The sequence below is a fragment of the Biomphalaria glabrata genome, chromosome 8 (assembly GCF_947242115.1).
Source record: "Biomphalaria glabrata chromosome 8, xgBioGlab47.1, whole genome shotgun sequence".
Classification (NCBI taxonomy): domain Eukaryota; kingdom Metazoa; phylum Mollusca; class Gastropoda; family Planorbidae; genus Biomphalaria; species Biomphalaria glabrata.
The window spans coordinates 30,953,061-30,967,581 of record NC_074718.1 but is presented as its reverse complement, the minus strand read 5'-3'; the positions used below and the strand labels follow the sequence as shown (position 1 = coordinate 30,967,581).

General features: G+C 39.6%; 1 protein-coding gene across 9 annotated transcripts in view; it reads right to left on the bottom strand.

Annotated features, from left to right (window-relative positions):
• The window catches only part of LOC106067429 (uncharacterized), a 184,378-nt gene that overhangs the window by 60,731 nt on the left and 109,126 nt on the right, over positions 1–14,521 (bottom strand). For all 9 annotated transcript variants that reach the window (XM_056038000.1, XM_056037999.1, XM_056038001.1 and 6 more), the window contains 2 exons: positions 13,101–13,434; positions 8,985–9,116 (listed from right to left, as the gene is read on the bottom strand). In XM_056038000.1, coding sequence (XP_055893975.1) covers positions 8,985–9,116; positions 13,101–13,434 — 466 coding nt within the window. The remainder of the gene's footprint in view (positions 1–8,984; positions 9,117–13,100; positions 13,435–14,521) is intronic.

Genomic DNA, 14,521 nt, shown 5'->3' with positions numbered 1-14,521 from the left:
TTCTCACTCTCTCCATCACTCTCTCTCAATCCCTCTCTCTATCTCCATCTCTCTCGCTCAACCACTGTCTCTTTCTCACTCTTTTTCTCTCTTAATCACTATCTCTCTTTCTTTCCTTTTCCTTCTCTCATTCACACTCTGTCATCTCTTTCTCCTCTCTCTATCGCTCAATCACTGTCTCTTTCTCACTCTTTTCTCTCTCCTAATCACTATCTCTCTTTTTCTTTGCTTCTCTCAATCACTCTCTCTCACACACACACAAGCTCACTGCTGACATTGAAATCTAGGTCACCACACTCAGATTGAAGCATGTGTGAGTGAGATGTGTTTACAGAAACGCCAGAGCCTCAAGTCATGTGTGGGTAATTGTGCACAAGTCGAGGCTGGAAACCACAAGTTGATCGTAATTGACGGATTTAATGAGCTATGAACATTCCAGAAGTTTATATTTTGGCGGTCCTGCCAGTGATTCTAACACTGCTTTGCAATACCGTTATTTGTATCCGACAGACGTCTCTAAAGATGTTTAAAAACCATTTCAAAAATACGAAGTATTAAGTACTGTATTGAGTTTGGTCTAACCTTAGTACTAATGTCTGTCTTCCTCGTTTCAGCATGCTTTCAAAATTCTTTTAATAAGCAATTCAACCCCATCGCAATCTGGTCTCTATCTAAATATAAAACTGTAATTATAAAATACACATAGATCCAACTTTTCACATTTGAATTCAAATAGATAGATCCTCCTAAGGGAACTTATGGTGGAACACTGATGGCCCGCGTCTTCCCAACTCTTTCCCTTTCTACCTGTTGTTTTTCCTGGTACTGTTCCCTGAAGGAGGTCTTTGCAAGCCATAGAGTTAAAGTTACCGTTTGTTTTACACTAGTTACCAGGTTATCGTGGGTTGATATCACTCTAGTAACCATGTCTCTAATATATTCGTTTGTAGTGCGGTCTTTAAATGTGATACCTAGGATCCTTCTATAGCATTTCAATTCCATTGATAGGATCCTCCTATCTAGCTTTGCAGTCAGCGTCCAAGACTCACAAGCATACAAGGATATCAGGGAGCGCATCAGTCTGACTTTGGTATCGACGGCTATGCCTTTGTCTTTCTATATTGTTTTGAGTTTTGCCAGAGCTGCTGTTAGCAGTCGACCAGTAGTTCGGGTTTGGTCCACTCGATAGCTCCGAGGTATTTAAAACTACTGACACTTGTCAGCTTTTCACCTCCACTGCTGTTGCCCCTTTTAAATCCCTTTTGACTATTGGTCATTATTTGAATTTTCCGGCATTTATTTGTATGCCATTTGCTGTGGTGGTCTTGCCTACGCGCATCACCAAGTCAGCTAGTTCTTCTGTCCCTGCTAGGCCATCTATGTCATCAGCAAAGCGCAAGTTAGTATTCTTCTTCCTACAATACTTACAGTACCCTCGAGAGTATCTTCAATTATCCTTTCAAAGAAGATATTGAAAGAGTTGGTTAGAGTAGGCAGCCTTGTCTTACTCCAACTGTGGTTTTTAACCAGCCCCCAATTTTATAGTTGAAGTAAACCGCATTAGTGACCTCCTTGTAGAGGTTTTGAATTACTTTTATTATGTTTTTATTTATCTTTTTATTTACATTGTCGCACATTGCCCCACGCCAAATTCTGTCGAAAACTTTCTTGAAATCAATAAGGACATGGAAAAGATTCTCTGGGTGTTGGGGGTATTATAAATACTTATTTTTAGCGGCCCCCGAAAGGGGAAAAGACACTATTAGTTTTGTGTGGCTTGTCTGTCCGTCTGTCCCGTTTAGATCTCAGAAACCAGAAGAGAAAATAAATATCGGACATCATGATATTTTAGATCATTCAAAGTTATGATGTAACGGCTACTTTTTTCTTATCTGAAAGCGAAAAATCTAATTTTTTAAATCAGTTTTTTCATAAAATACACCTTTTATACAACTATTCACTCTTAATAGTAACAAAATACTGGAGGCTTTTTTTTAGTAACGCAGTTATATCGCAACATTTTTTAAACACATTTATGTTAATGGTTTTAGATTTTTGGTCAAAAAATATTTTTTTTTAACAATTGTATTGCTAAGTTATGAATTAATAAATACTACATTTATAAAAATTTTTTTTAACTTTTTTTAAAGAGAAAAAATCTATTTACTATGCAAATAAGTTGGACATAATTTAAAACAACAATTTATAAGTAGTTTTCTTAATCGCGTGAACTACAGAGTTCCACTCACAGTTACATAAACCTAAGGGAATTTCTTTTTTACGGAAATGTTTTTCTTTCTTGAGGTTTTAAATAACCCTAACCCTAACCCTAACCCTAACCCTTTACAAAACAATTAGATCAATTAGATACTCATTATAAGACATCAGTTAGGCCAGGTTCACATCTAACTTCACATTCACTTTCACCTATCCCTTGGTCTTCTGGACCTTTGGGGTGCAACACAGGATCTATCAACCTTCTTTCTCCATTCTTCTGTCATTAGCCTTTGATAGAATTTCATTATGATATTCTGTCTGATAATATTGAAACCTGCCTTTTTACCTGCCTGGGTGGACCACTTCTGATAGAATTTAATACTGATATTCTTCTGAAAATATTGAAATCTGCCTTTTTACCTGCCTCGGTGGACCACTTCTGATAGAATTTAATACCGATATTCTTCTGAAAATATTGAGACCTGCCTTTTTACCTGCCTGGGTGGACCACTTCGGGGGCCGATTTTGAATTTGTGTTTCCACACAAACCGTCTTTGTAACCTTGTTGATTATTTATTTTTACTAAGTGACTACGTGTAACAACAGAAAGATACGCTTTTCATATCAATAGACTAGATACTAGCTAGGAATTATTAATGAAGTAGATCTATCTAACAAAAAGAAAGGACAATGAAAAGTGAAAATTCCAATCACGTAAAAAAAAATGATACGCTTGACTGAAGTTATTGAAGATAGTCAATGCTAGAGTTTCAACACAAACTTAGGCAACATTCTTTGTAAGAGCTCATCGCTTTCAAGTGTTCCTCCTACAAGCAAAAGTTAGCTGACCTCTGATTTTGACCTTGACACAGTACAGTTTGAGTGTCTCATTTGCAAATATTGAAATTCCTTACACTTTTATACACATGCAATATAACAATTAGTTTTTAAATCAGTTTCAAAAGAATGTTCATACAACTTGCGTACATGTTAATTTCTGCTTTCTACAAAAGTCTCTTCATAATCATCAGGTTCTGTACCTAATTTCCAATTTCCCATCTTTGTTTATTCAGAGTTACATTTCTCGTCCAATGCGAATGAGCCAATACAAGCTCGTTAATGAAATGTACTGGGTTTTTTCCCCATCTCATCTTGATGTCCTATTCAGACATTTCTTTCAAGAGTGAATGAAAACGATTTTTTTTTCGAATCAGAAAGGCGCTAATTGATTCGCAAGCTAAAGGCAATACTACGAGAGTTCAAGTTGAAGGACGACCTCGTCTTGTGCCTAAAGGAAATGAACAGTAAGAGAAGAAGTAAGATGACATCGATTGTGTGGAATTATATTAATATTAATTTTGAAAAGAGAGAAAGATATCACGTGACGTTAATCTGTGGAATCAGAGCAACAACGTATGGTAAAGTCAACTTTGATAGGATAGTGCAACTCTTTTTTTTGTTTTGGGGGGGGGGGGTAAATTTCTGCTTCCGTTAAGTGTCCACTATTGGTCGAACTTGGATCCATTAATGATCATTTGACCAACGGGAAAGATTTTACCCAGAAATGAGATGAATCTTCATTGACAACTCTGTCCGTAGGCTCCCCATCAATTAGATGTTCATTTAATTACATCCCTTGTTGTATGACACAGCTTTTTGAGTCCCAACTGGGTTCCCCTATCCGAGCGAAACCGAAGGCCGAGACCACTAGGGTGTCCTACGTATTCCTATAATGTACCGCCACTAATTGTGAGAGATCTATCATCATGGCGTTAGGTCCCCGATCAGGAACGGCATGACAGATGGGTCCCCCTTCCATTCATCCTCTGTACGTGTTTGTTTGCTAAAACGTGATTGAGAGAGACCACCGGAGGACATGTTGCACCCTAGTTCACCTTTCTGTCCACTCTAGCAGCGGGGTATCACGAAGAATGTATCTCCGGGGTGGGGCGGTATAACTTAATTGTGTATTATTGTGTGAGCACTGACTAAGACCAAAACGACTTGCAAGACCAGTGTTGGTATGCTCACTCTTCAGTTTTAAATAAAATGATTTGATTTATCGTTATGAAAAATAAGACAAGATTTTTTTTTACTTTGAATCCCCTCCCCCCTAAAAAAAGCTAGTTCCTGTAGGTTAAATTTGGTTTCTGAACCAAGAGTTCTTCCAGCATAAGTATTTGTGTGACAAGTTAAGGGAGAGACAACTGCAGTCTCCACACACCAACATTGGCTTCCAACACTTCATGAACATGCTACACCAGAAAAATAAACAAATTAAAGTCATAAGTCACATTACAAAACAAGCAGAAGTCAGAGAACAACAGTCAAGCAGAAGTCAGAGAAAACAGCCAAGCAGAAGTCAGAGAAAACAGTCAAGCAGAAGTCAGAGAAAACAGCCAAGCAGAAGTCAGAGAAAACAGTCAAGCAGAAGTCAGACAAAACAGTCAAGCAGAAGTCAGACAAAACAGCCAAGCATAAGTCAGAGAAAACAGTCAAGCAGAAGTCAGAGAAAACAGTCAAGCAGAAGTCAGAGAAAACAGCCAAGCAGAAGTCAGAGAAAACAGTCAAGCAGAAGTCAGAGAAAACAGTCAAGCAGAAGTCAGAGAAAACAGTCAAGCAGAAGTCAGAGAAAACAGTCAAGCAGAAGTCAGAGAAAACAGTCAAGCAGAAGTCAGAGAAAACAGTCAAGCAGAAGTCAGAGAAAACAGTCAAGCAGAAGTCAGAGAAAACAGTCAAGCAGAAGTCAGAGAAAACAGTCAAGCAGAAGTCAGAGAAAACAGTCAAGCAGAAGTCAGAGAAAACAGTCAAGCAGAAGTCAGAGAAAACAGTCAAGCAGAAGTCAGAGAAAACAGTCAAGCAGAAGTCAGAGAAAACAGTCAAGCAGAAGTCAGAGAAAAAAGTCAAGCAGAAGTCAGAGAAAACAGTCAAGCAGAAGTCAAAAAACAGTCAAGCAGAAGTCAGACAAAACAGTCAAGCAGAAGTCAGAGAAAACAGTCAAGCAGAAGTCAGACAAAACAGTCAAGCAGAAGTCAAAAAACAGTCAAGCAGAAGTCAGAGAAAACAGTCAAGCAGAAGTCAGAGAAAACAGTCAAGCAGAAGTCAAAAAACAGTCAAGCAGAAGTCAAAAAACAGTCAAGCAGAAGTCAAAAAACAGCCAAGCAGAAGTCAGAGAAAACAGTCAAGCAGAAGTCAGACAAAACAGCCAAGCAGAAGTCAGAGAAAACAGTCAAGCAGAAGTCAGAGAAAACAGTCAAGCAGAAGTCAGAGAAAACAGCCAAGCAGAAGTCAGAGAAAACAGTCAAGCAGAAGTCAGAGAAAACAGTCAAGCAGAAGTCAGAGAAAACAGTCAAGCAGAAGTCAGAGAAAACAGTCAAGCAGAAGTCAGAGAAAACAGTCAAGCAGAAGTCAGAGAAAACAGTCAAGCAGAAGTCAGAGAAAACAGTCAAGCAGAAGTCAGAGAAAACAGTCAAGCAGAAGTCAGAGAAAACAGTCAAGCAGAAGTCAGAGAAAACAGTCAAGCAGAAGTCAGAGAAAACAGTCAAGCAGAAGTCAAAAAACAGTCAAGCAGAAGTCAGACAAAACAGTCAAGCAGAAGTCAGAGAAAACAGTCAAGCAGAAGTCAGAGAAAACAGTCAAGCAGAAGTCAAAAAACAGTCAAGCAGAAGTCAGAGAAAACAGTCAAGCAGAAGTCAGAGAAAACAGTCAAGCAGAAGTCAAAAAAACAGTCAAGCAGAAGTCAAAAAACAGCCAAGCAGAAGTCAGAGAAAAACAGTCAAGCAGAAGTCAGAGAAAAACAGTCAAGCAGAAGTCAGAGAAAAACGCTCTCTTATAACGTCCTTTTGGTCATTCAAACTCGAGCTTGGACTTTCCAATAAGTTTTAAATAAAAGTCAAAAAGAATGTAAAAAAATATTGTCTTTAAAACACTCTTTAAGTTCTTTCAGGCCCTGCATTCCATAGAGAGACTTGATGTAAAGCTCATTCATTTCCATGACTTATGGCTAACGAGAGTGTCATATGGCCAGCAGAATGACCAATCGTTTTTACGTCCTAAAAGTATGTCCTATACCCAATAGATTTGGGTTCCTTAAGGGGACGTCCATAAAATTCCTGAAATTCGAAATTCCCCCCTTCTTCGCTGGTAATCTAACTCAGCCTCCAAGCCCCAAAAGACACTCATGTCCTAGACTTTTATAAATTCGTTATTGTGCCGTTGCGTTGAGCATCCAGTTCAATCGATCATTCCAGGGGTCATGTAACTAGATCAATATATGTGTCACATATTTATTGTTAATATCGTTACAATTGTACACGGCCAGAGACCAGTTATAAGCTTTGTTTGTTCTATAACTTGTATTCTTTGTTCAAGAAACTCAGCCATAGATAGTCAGTCACCAGTTCATCTTTGTAAGAATATAATCAGTTAGTAAATCTTTAACAAAATATCTTCCAGTTTTAAATAGTACAAATTATAAAATACTTTCAATCTCAGTGGGTCAGCTGGGAAAGGGAGGGAAGATGAAGTATCTCATTTCTCGGCCTCAGCTTGACCACTAGTGGTAACGTCTGCTAAGAGGAGGTGGGATGAGAAAAAGGAAACATTTCTCAATGGGCTGCACGTTCTAGCGAACACGGATTTCTTGTGGAGAGGAAGACAGAAAGTCTTCGCTAAGCCGTCCAATTAGCCAAACCGTTTCTAAAGAGGTCGCACGTTGTGGTGGCGTCCCGTTGACCGTGAGTGGTAGTACATTATAGAAATTTGAAGGAATCTCTGGTGGGCTCGTCCTCGTGTCTCACCGGGCAAGAGCCGTGCCCGACACTAAGGAATTTGAATAAAAGTCATTTAGCTGATGGTAGACATCCGAACTGAGAGTTCGGGTGAGAGCCAATCTTGGTTAGATCCTTTTCCTTGGTCAAAGGTCGTAATAGGACGCAAGCTCGATTCTTATGGACACCTTACAAAAGACAGAGAGAGAGAGAGAGAGAGAGAGAGGAAGAAAAAAGAGGGAGAGAGATGGAAGAAAGATATCCTCTGCGTCTCAAATTGGAAAATAGGGAGAGGTTAATATGTTCATCAGTCATCCTTGCCTAAGAAGTTATGGCCTGATCAGATATGGCCTAAGAAGTTATGGCCTGATCCGATATGGCCTAGGCAGTTAACATAGCTCAAGTAGTTATCAGGGATTAAGTAGTTATCATGGTCTAAGGTCATCAGTAATTTAATAAGGTCAGCCAAAAGACCAACCGTCTGTTATCTCCTCCGCCAGTTATTTTCTACAGAGAACTGTCTGGCATTGGTCTTTAAACAATATTCCAAGAACAAGTGAAAACAATTTTTACTAATTGAAATCATGAAGTCAGTTTCGAAGCATCATTTGTTACAAATATTAGTAGTGCAACAGCCTCCTTTGCTTAGCGTCGTTTGACGTGAAGATGTCAAATAGCCAGGAGTGACCAATAAAATGGACTACAAGAAGCAACGGCCACAGACGAAATATAAAAAATGTAAATAATGTTAAAAAATGTTTTATTCTTTCCCCTTAACAAATTTCTTTTTTTTTTTTTGGGGGGGGGGGGGGGGGGGTAGGGGCCTTTTTTTCGTCTAGACGTTTCGATTTGAATCACCCACAAGACTCAACTTCAGCTTTTATCCATTACGTAGAATCTAGAGATCAAAGAGACAATTGGTCTTAATTGACAACATTGAGCGTGTCAACAGAACAACCAATCTGGAAATGTTAAGTATTCAAATGTTTTGCCCAGTCGAAGTGAGTATTAATGGTAAAGTGCAGAGAAATTAAAACAACAACCAATCATTGTAATTATCGTAGCTGTAAGTTATTACTATATCTATTTCATATCCTTGAACTCGTGACCTATAAGTCTGCAAGGCCAATGCTGCATGGGGTCAGGTTTTCAAAGCCATACGTTATGTAAGCTCGTGTATTATCTTCTTTCAAACTCAAACTACATTTACATGTGACGTAAAGACAAATAGTTCCATTGTTTAGACTGTCATTATGTACAGAACAATGCTCGCTCCAAGAATGAAGTTTTACGCGGGAAAATCAATGTTAGTTCCTTGTTTAGTAGGTCAAGCAGTTATCGAAGTTAGGTGGCGCAAGCATAGTCTCTCTTATCTTTGCCCTTTTGTCTAGCATTCTAAAAGTTCAAGATGTTGACATTTCTCATTTCATGGGTCAACGTAAAGGGGTACTCTAAAAATGTCCATAAAGTATGGTAAGGGGAATCTCAAACAGTCACTTGGAAGATGTTGAAGGAAATCTCAAACAGTCACTTGGAAGATGTTGAAGGGAATCTCAAACAGTCACTTGGAAGATGGTAAGGGAATCTCAAACTAACAATAAAAATTGTCATAAAGGATGGTTAGGAAAATCTCAATCAGTATTGAAAGATGCTGAGAGAAATTTCAAACTGTCAATAAGACAGTGGTTCTCAAACTTTGGTCCTCAGACCCCAGTTAAAGCATGTAGAAAACTAAAACTTCTATTTCATTCTGATGTCTAGATTTAAGCCTAGACTTTCAAATCTTGCTCAAAATGACTTACTTAAAAGAACCAAAATTTACCTGATCTTTAAATTGATTCCTTTGCGCCAAGCATGAGAGCACATTGGGATCATTTTCCTTTATCATTTTGATCAAAATAAACACCAATAGGACTACTGTTTCTAGGCGAAGCTCTAATAGACACCCAACTCATAGACACAATGCTCATGTAGAAAGACAGAAGGTCGATTATTTACCTTTGGTCAACGGGATCATCCTCCATGCTTTAACAACTCCTCCTCTTGCATACTGACCCAGACTGACCTCCAGGTAGACAATCGGAACACCAACAGTGAAAGTCAGAAACACGTAGGTAAAAACAAAGGCACCTGTGAAATACACAAGAAACTCACAGCACAAAGGGTTTATTTAATGCTACACATGTGTTTTTGTGTTTGCGCTGTTAGAACAGACTCAAAAATAGAGCTGTCAAACATGACTAAATTTAGTGACGCTTCAGGAGAGAGTACAACAAAGTAAAGTAGCAATAATACATACAACACTGAAACATAGTTTACTAATAGGGAAATAAAACCTTATACTCGTAATGACACAAAGATAAGGACTTATTTATTATTTCATATTGTAGGACAAAGTGGAACAAAGACTCCTTCTTCCTTAGTGCTATTAAAGCATGGAATGGGTTGCCTGAATCAGCCAGGAAAATGATTTTGGTATATTTGAAGTCACTGATTAACGTGCATGACTAGATGGACACAAGGATACTTGTATGTGTGACAGGTGGGGAAATGTGACGTGTGTTTGGCGCGTTTTATGTCTAGGGGATGATTATTTTTAATGCTATCACACCCCCACTTATCAGCATATGAATCGGGAGCAGACACGCAACGAGACAAAGCAATGAGAAATAGATACAAGAGTTAAAATAAAGAATATTTATTTACATAAATATACATATAAGGATAAAAAGGGGGAGGGTTTGCAGCTATCTCTAGATAATAGTGGATTTAATCATCACTCTTGCACCTAATAAGAGAGTATGTCACTTTGTCCTCTGACTTAGCTGGTATTCCTGTTGATGTCGCAGCTGGCTGTGTCCTGGCTTGAGGTTCTGCAGCTGGATGTGGCGCTCTAGCGGATAGAGGGACGCCTGTGATATAGTTCTTGTGGAGTCTCAATCCCCAAAATCTAATATCTGTAGTGGGCACAGTAGGGCGGGTGGCCGGCTACCGTGGGAACAAGGTTACTGCGGGCAGAGCTGATCTGCCGTGGGCAGCGTAATTGACAGGATAAGTCCAGTGAGTTGCAGAGGGTTGGCGTAGCTATGACGTCTCACACAGATCTGAATCTATAGGGACGTCGCACCTAATAGCTTGACAGGTGGGCTGTCGAATAGGCGGGCAATGCCGATAGCGCCAAGTGGTAGAGTTGAGTAGATCTCAGTAGGCAAGTGCAGTGCTGAATAGCACTAAGCACATAAATAGTAGGTGATTCTCGCTAGCAAATAAATAGGCAATAGCAACGCTGAATAGCACTAAGCACAACTGCAGGTAAATAGATCGTTGATCCAATAACTAGGCAATAGGCAGACACCTGAGGGAGGCTGCGGATAAATAAAGACAAGTTAGGACATGTCTCTCATACATCTTATCGATGCCCTCGACTGGGGTGCATTCGTCAGATTGGTAAAATTGCTTTAGAGCACAAGGGGGAGGTGATGACAAATGGGATTTGGAAAATAGATGGATGATAGTAGCAATATCAAAATGTACATAAAAGGGGAAATAATAATATAAAATGTACATAGAAGGGGAAATAATAATCTCAAATGAACAACACAGGTGGATAGAGAAGGAAAAAGGGGGGGGGGTTGAATTGGGCGGTGGTCAGCGACCCAGATGATTGTTTACATATGACCGTGGGTCGAGAACAATGGAGCGCGCTTGAATGGTGTGTCCGTTCAAGCGGCGCAACTCTCAGAGTAAAATGAGTAAAGGGGAGATAACTCATATCTCCTTTCTAAGCGCAGTATTAGTGCGATAGTAAAATCATCAAGGCGATCAACCGAGATAAAGGAAATAAAATAAGGTGTACAAATATATACATGGTTGCATCAATGATCAATTGAGCAACGTAGCATTAATAGATTAATGCAATACTAAAATATATACATAGCACAGGTTTATGTTTTCTACTTACGCCAGTGAGAAATACACAATGCACTAAGTAAATATAAATGAACTAAGCAAAATACACATGATAAAACCCAATGGAAATATACACAGAGTAATTAAGATGGAACTTGTGATTAAGTTCGGCTTACCACCAGGTATTCCTCTAGGAGGGAGAATAAATGATATAGTCCAGACTCGATCGACAGCGATAGAGGAGTGAAAGGGTCTGGCTTGATTTGAATCTACTTATATACCGGCCTGGAGAATGTGGGCGGACACAGGAAATGTCCTAGGCTAAGAATTATCTTAGACGTGGGTGAATTAGACTTTAGATGGGAGCGTCGAGAAGCACTTTGACTCGAGTAATCTCCTAGATCAAAGAGAGACGTAGGAAAAAAGGGGGGGGGGAGTGACTTGCATTCCACACAAGGTGGTGTCCACTGCGGCTGTCAGACATCCTGCCGATAAGATCAAAGAGTCTGTACGTATCTTTGCCCCGGTCAAGGGAAGATAACTCGAAAGACGTGGCCTAGCTATCTCCAATGTGGTCAACTAAGTCTAGCCTGGAGCGGAAAAGGTGGCGTGGGTGAAGAATTTGGGGGTAGGATGGGGAAATAATTAAAATAAAATAAATAAATAAGGAAAAATAATAATTAATGCGGTGATAATTTAGAGTGACTCTGACAGCGAGTTTTTGACTTGTCACAGTATGATGAAATCTCTTTTCTTCTGATGTAGCGACTTCACGTGTGGCTCAGATATTGAGTCCGGTGGAACTGTTCTCACTAAAGGAGAAGGGGCAAAGGCAAGTAACTGGCGCCTATACCAGTAAGCTTCGGGCATGAGGGGCTCGTTAGCCATGGCTGGCTACACACCTAGGAGAAGGAAAACTGTGAATTCCAACCTCTGCTGCCTTGCAACTATACCCAATCATGGGAAAGGCTTCTGGAGTCAACCTTGAGGAAAAATCAGGAGCTGGCGACCCTAAGGCAGTTTGTAGCACCCAGTTATACACTCTGGCAGAATCTGCGATGCCCCTGACACCAAACTGTATCATCACCTTTGGATACATCAGCTGCGTGGAGAGGGGTAACTATTGTGTGGGCTACATTTTTCTGAACACAGCTAATGCCCAGGCATTCATCTCATTTCCAGGAGATGATCCATAATCGCTTCCCGACTGAAGGAGGCCATAGAATTTATAAGATAAGGATTCAAGACATTCTATTTCCAAAACAAACAGGACAATCTAAACACTATTTTGTGACCAATGCTTGCATTCGTTTGTTGTAAAGAACAAAGTTCATTAAATCAAACGCTTTAGTTTAATAAATGTTATTTGTCCTGGCTTGTCTATGACCAACACACACTATCTATGAACAGCGCCGAAACATTCAGACACTATTGTATCCTGTCCGGGACACTACACGCGCTGTTTCGATAGCCATACATCAACTCCGAGAATTCATAGAGATGATCGTGAATGATGCAAATGATAAAATTGTTTTTCCCCTTTGCATATCGCTAATACCCTAAGTCTATGATGACGAAACTATGAATTGAGGGCCGAAATCGGTCCGTGGCGGGATGCAATCTGGCCAGTCATGATAGAGCATTATGAAGAAAGCTAGACAGTCGATAAGTTTCAAGGTTTCCTATCAACTGCGACTGCAATAGAGGCGTCTAGTGACCATTAGTTTCTGTGGTAAGAAGATATACAATAACAAATGGCTGCATTGCCTACAGCCCGCGCAAAGTATTTTTAAAGTGATAATTGGCTCTCGCAGACCAATACCACTCTTTAAACTCAATGCAGTCCGCAGTGGCACACAAGTCTGAAGACGGCTGTGAACAACAAAAGATTTACAAAACAGACTTGCTATTCAACAAAGTTTAATAAACGTACATACAAAAGGCTGGCATAGGTAGGCTGTATCAGGAACGAATTGGTGGCAGCCTTATATATTTAGTTCAGTTTATTTTATCTAATCCATTAATCCCATCCATCCATCTCTCCCTCCATCCACCCATCTCTCCCTCCATCCATCCATCTCTCCCTCCATCCACCCATCTCTCCCTCCATCCACCCATCTCTCCCTCCATCCATCCATCTCTCCCTCCATCCACCCCTCTCCATTCATTTAGCCCCCCCCCCCCCCCACAGTTTCAAAGACGTACCTCCTCCATGCTCTATAGCCAAAGCAGGAAATTTTAAAATGTTTCTAACTCCGAAGACAGTGCCAAAGCCCAGGAGGACGTAGTGTGACGTCTTCTCCCAGATGCCTTTGTCGGACTCCAACTCCTCTGGCCTCTGCCTTCCCTCATCGTCCTCCTCATCCTCGTCCTCCTCCTCTTCGTCCGCCCCGATGTCGTTGTTGCTGTTGGTGTAGTAGGAGGAAGAGGCGTAGGCGTGCACGTTGCTACGACTGCTGTTGTTGCTGTCCAAGGAACTGCTGACCAGCGTCCGATCTGAACCTCTGAAGTCTTCTCTTAGTAATGACCGCTTAGCCATCTGTAATGAATAATAAAGTAGAACATTAGAATAATGAAGACTAAATAAGAAATCAACTCATATGTTGCCGTAAGTAAAGCAGTAAGTAAACATTGTATTGATCAACGGGTGATGAGTGCTTTTTTTTTTTTTTTTTTGCTTCTGTTAAACTCACACTCCACTTTGGAATTGCATTGTTTCACAGAGATAAACAAAATCTTCTCTAATTTAAATTGAGCGAATAAACGTGATATTTAACTTACCACTACATTTAAACTAAAAAAGAAAACAACAACCTAAAATTGTATTATACTATAAAAATTAAGATGAAAAAACATCGTCCGACTCTAAGTGACTTAATACAAGTTTTTAAAAATTAATTTCAATTATCATAGCCTGTTTAAATAGCGATCCCTATACAAAAGAATCATCAGAATCTGTTGAAACAGCAAGCCCAATACAAGTGGATTTTCAAAGCGTTTTGAATCACTGATACCTATACAAAATATTATCATAGCCTGTAGAAAAAGCCATCCCAATACAAGTGGATTATCATAGCCTGTCGAAACAGTAATCCAAGTGCAAGTAGATTATAATAGCCTTTTGAAACAGTGAGCCCTAAACAAGTGGATTATCGTAGCTTTTAAGACAGTGATCACTATACGTGGATTATCATTGTCTGTTGAAACAGAGAGCCCGATACAAGTAGAATATAAAAGCTTGTTGAAACAGCGGTTCCTATATTTTCTCATAACATTTTGAAACAATGAGCTCTACACAAGAGGATTATTCGGCCTCTTGAAACATAGAAACATTTCTGTCTTGTAATATACTTTCAAGTTAGACAATTTCTTAAGTTTTATAAAAAGAAAACAATAAAAAAAGGTTTAGAAAATTACATACAATCTTTTTATACCCCTCCATTTACCTCGCACCAACCTCAAGAAAAGAAATTTACATAGCCACTCGTTCAGTAAACCCCCAATAGACTTATAGATCTTTGGCTGATTCACTGGACTGGCGTTCTGCCCATTATGACGTCATACCAGGGAGGGAGAAACGGTTGGAATTGGACGTTTTTTTGTTTGTTTTATTTCGCCTTCTATTT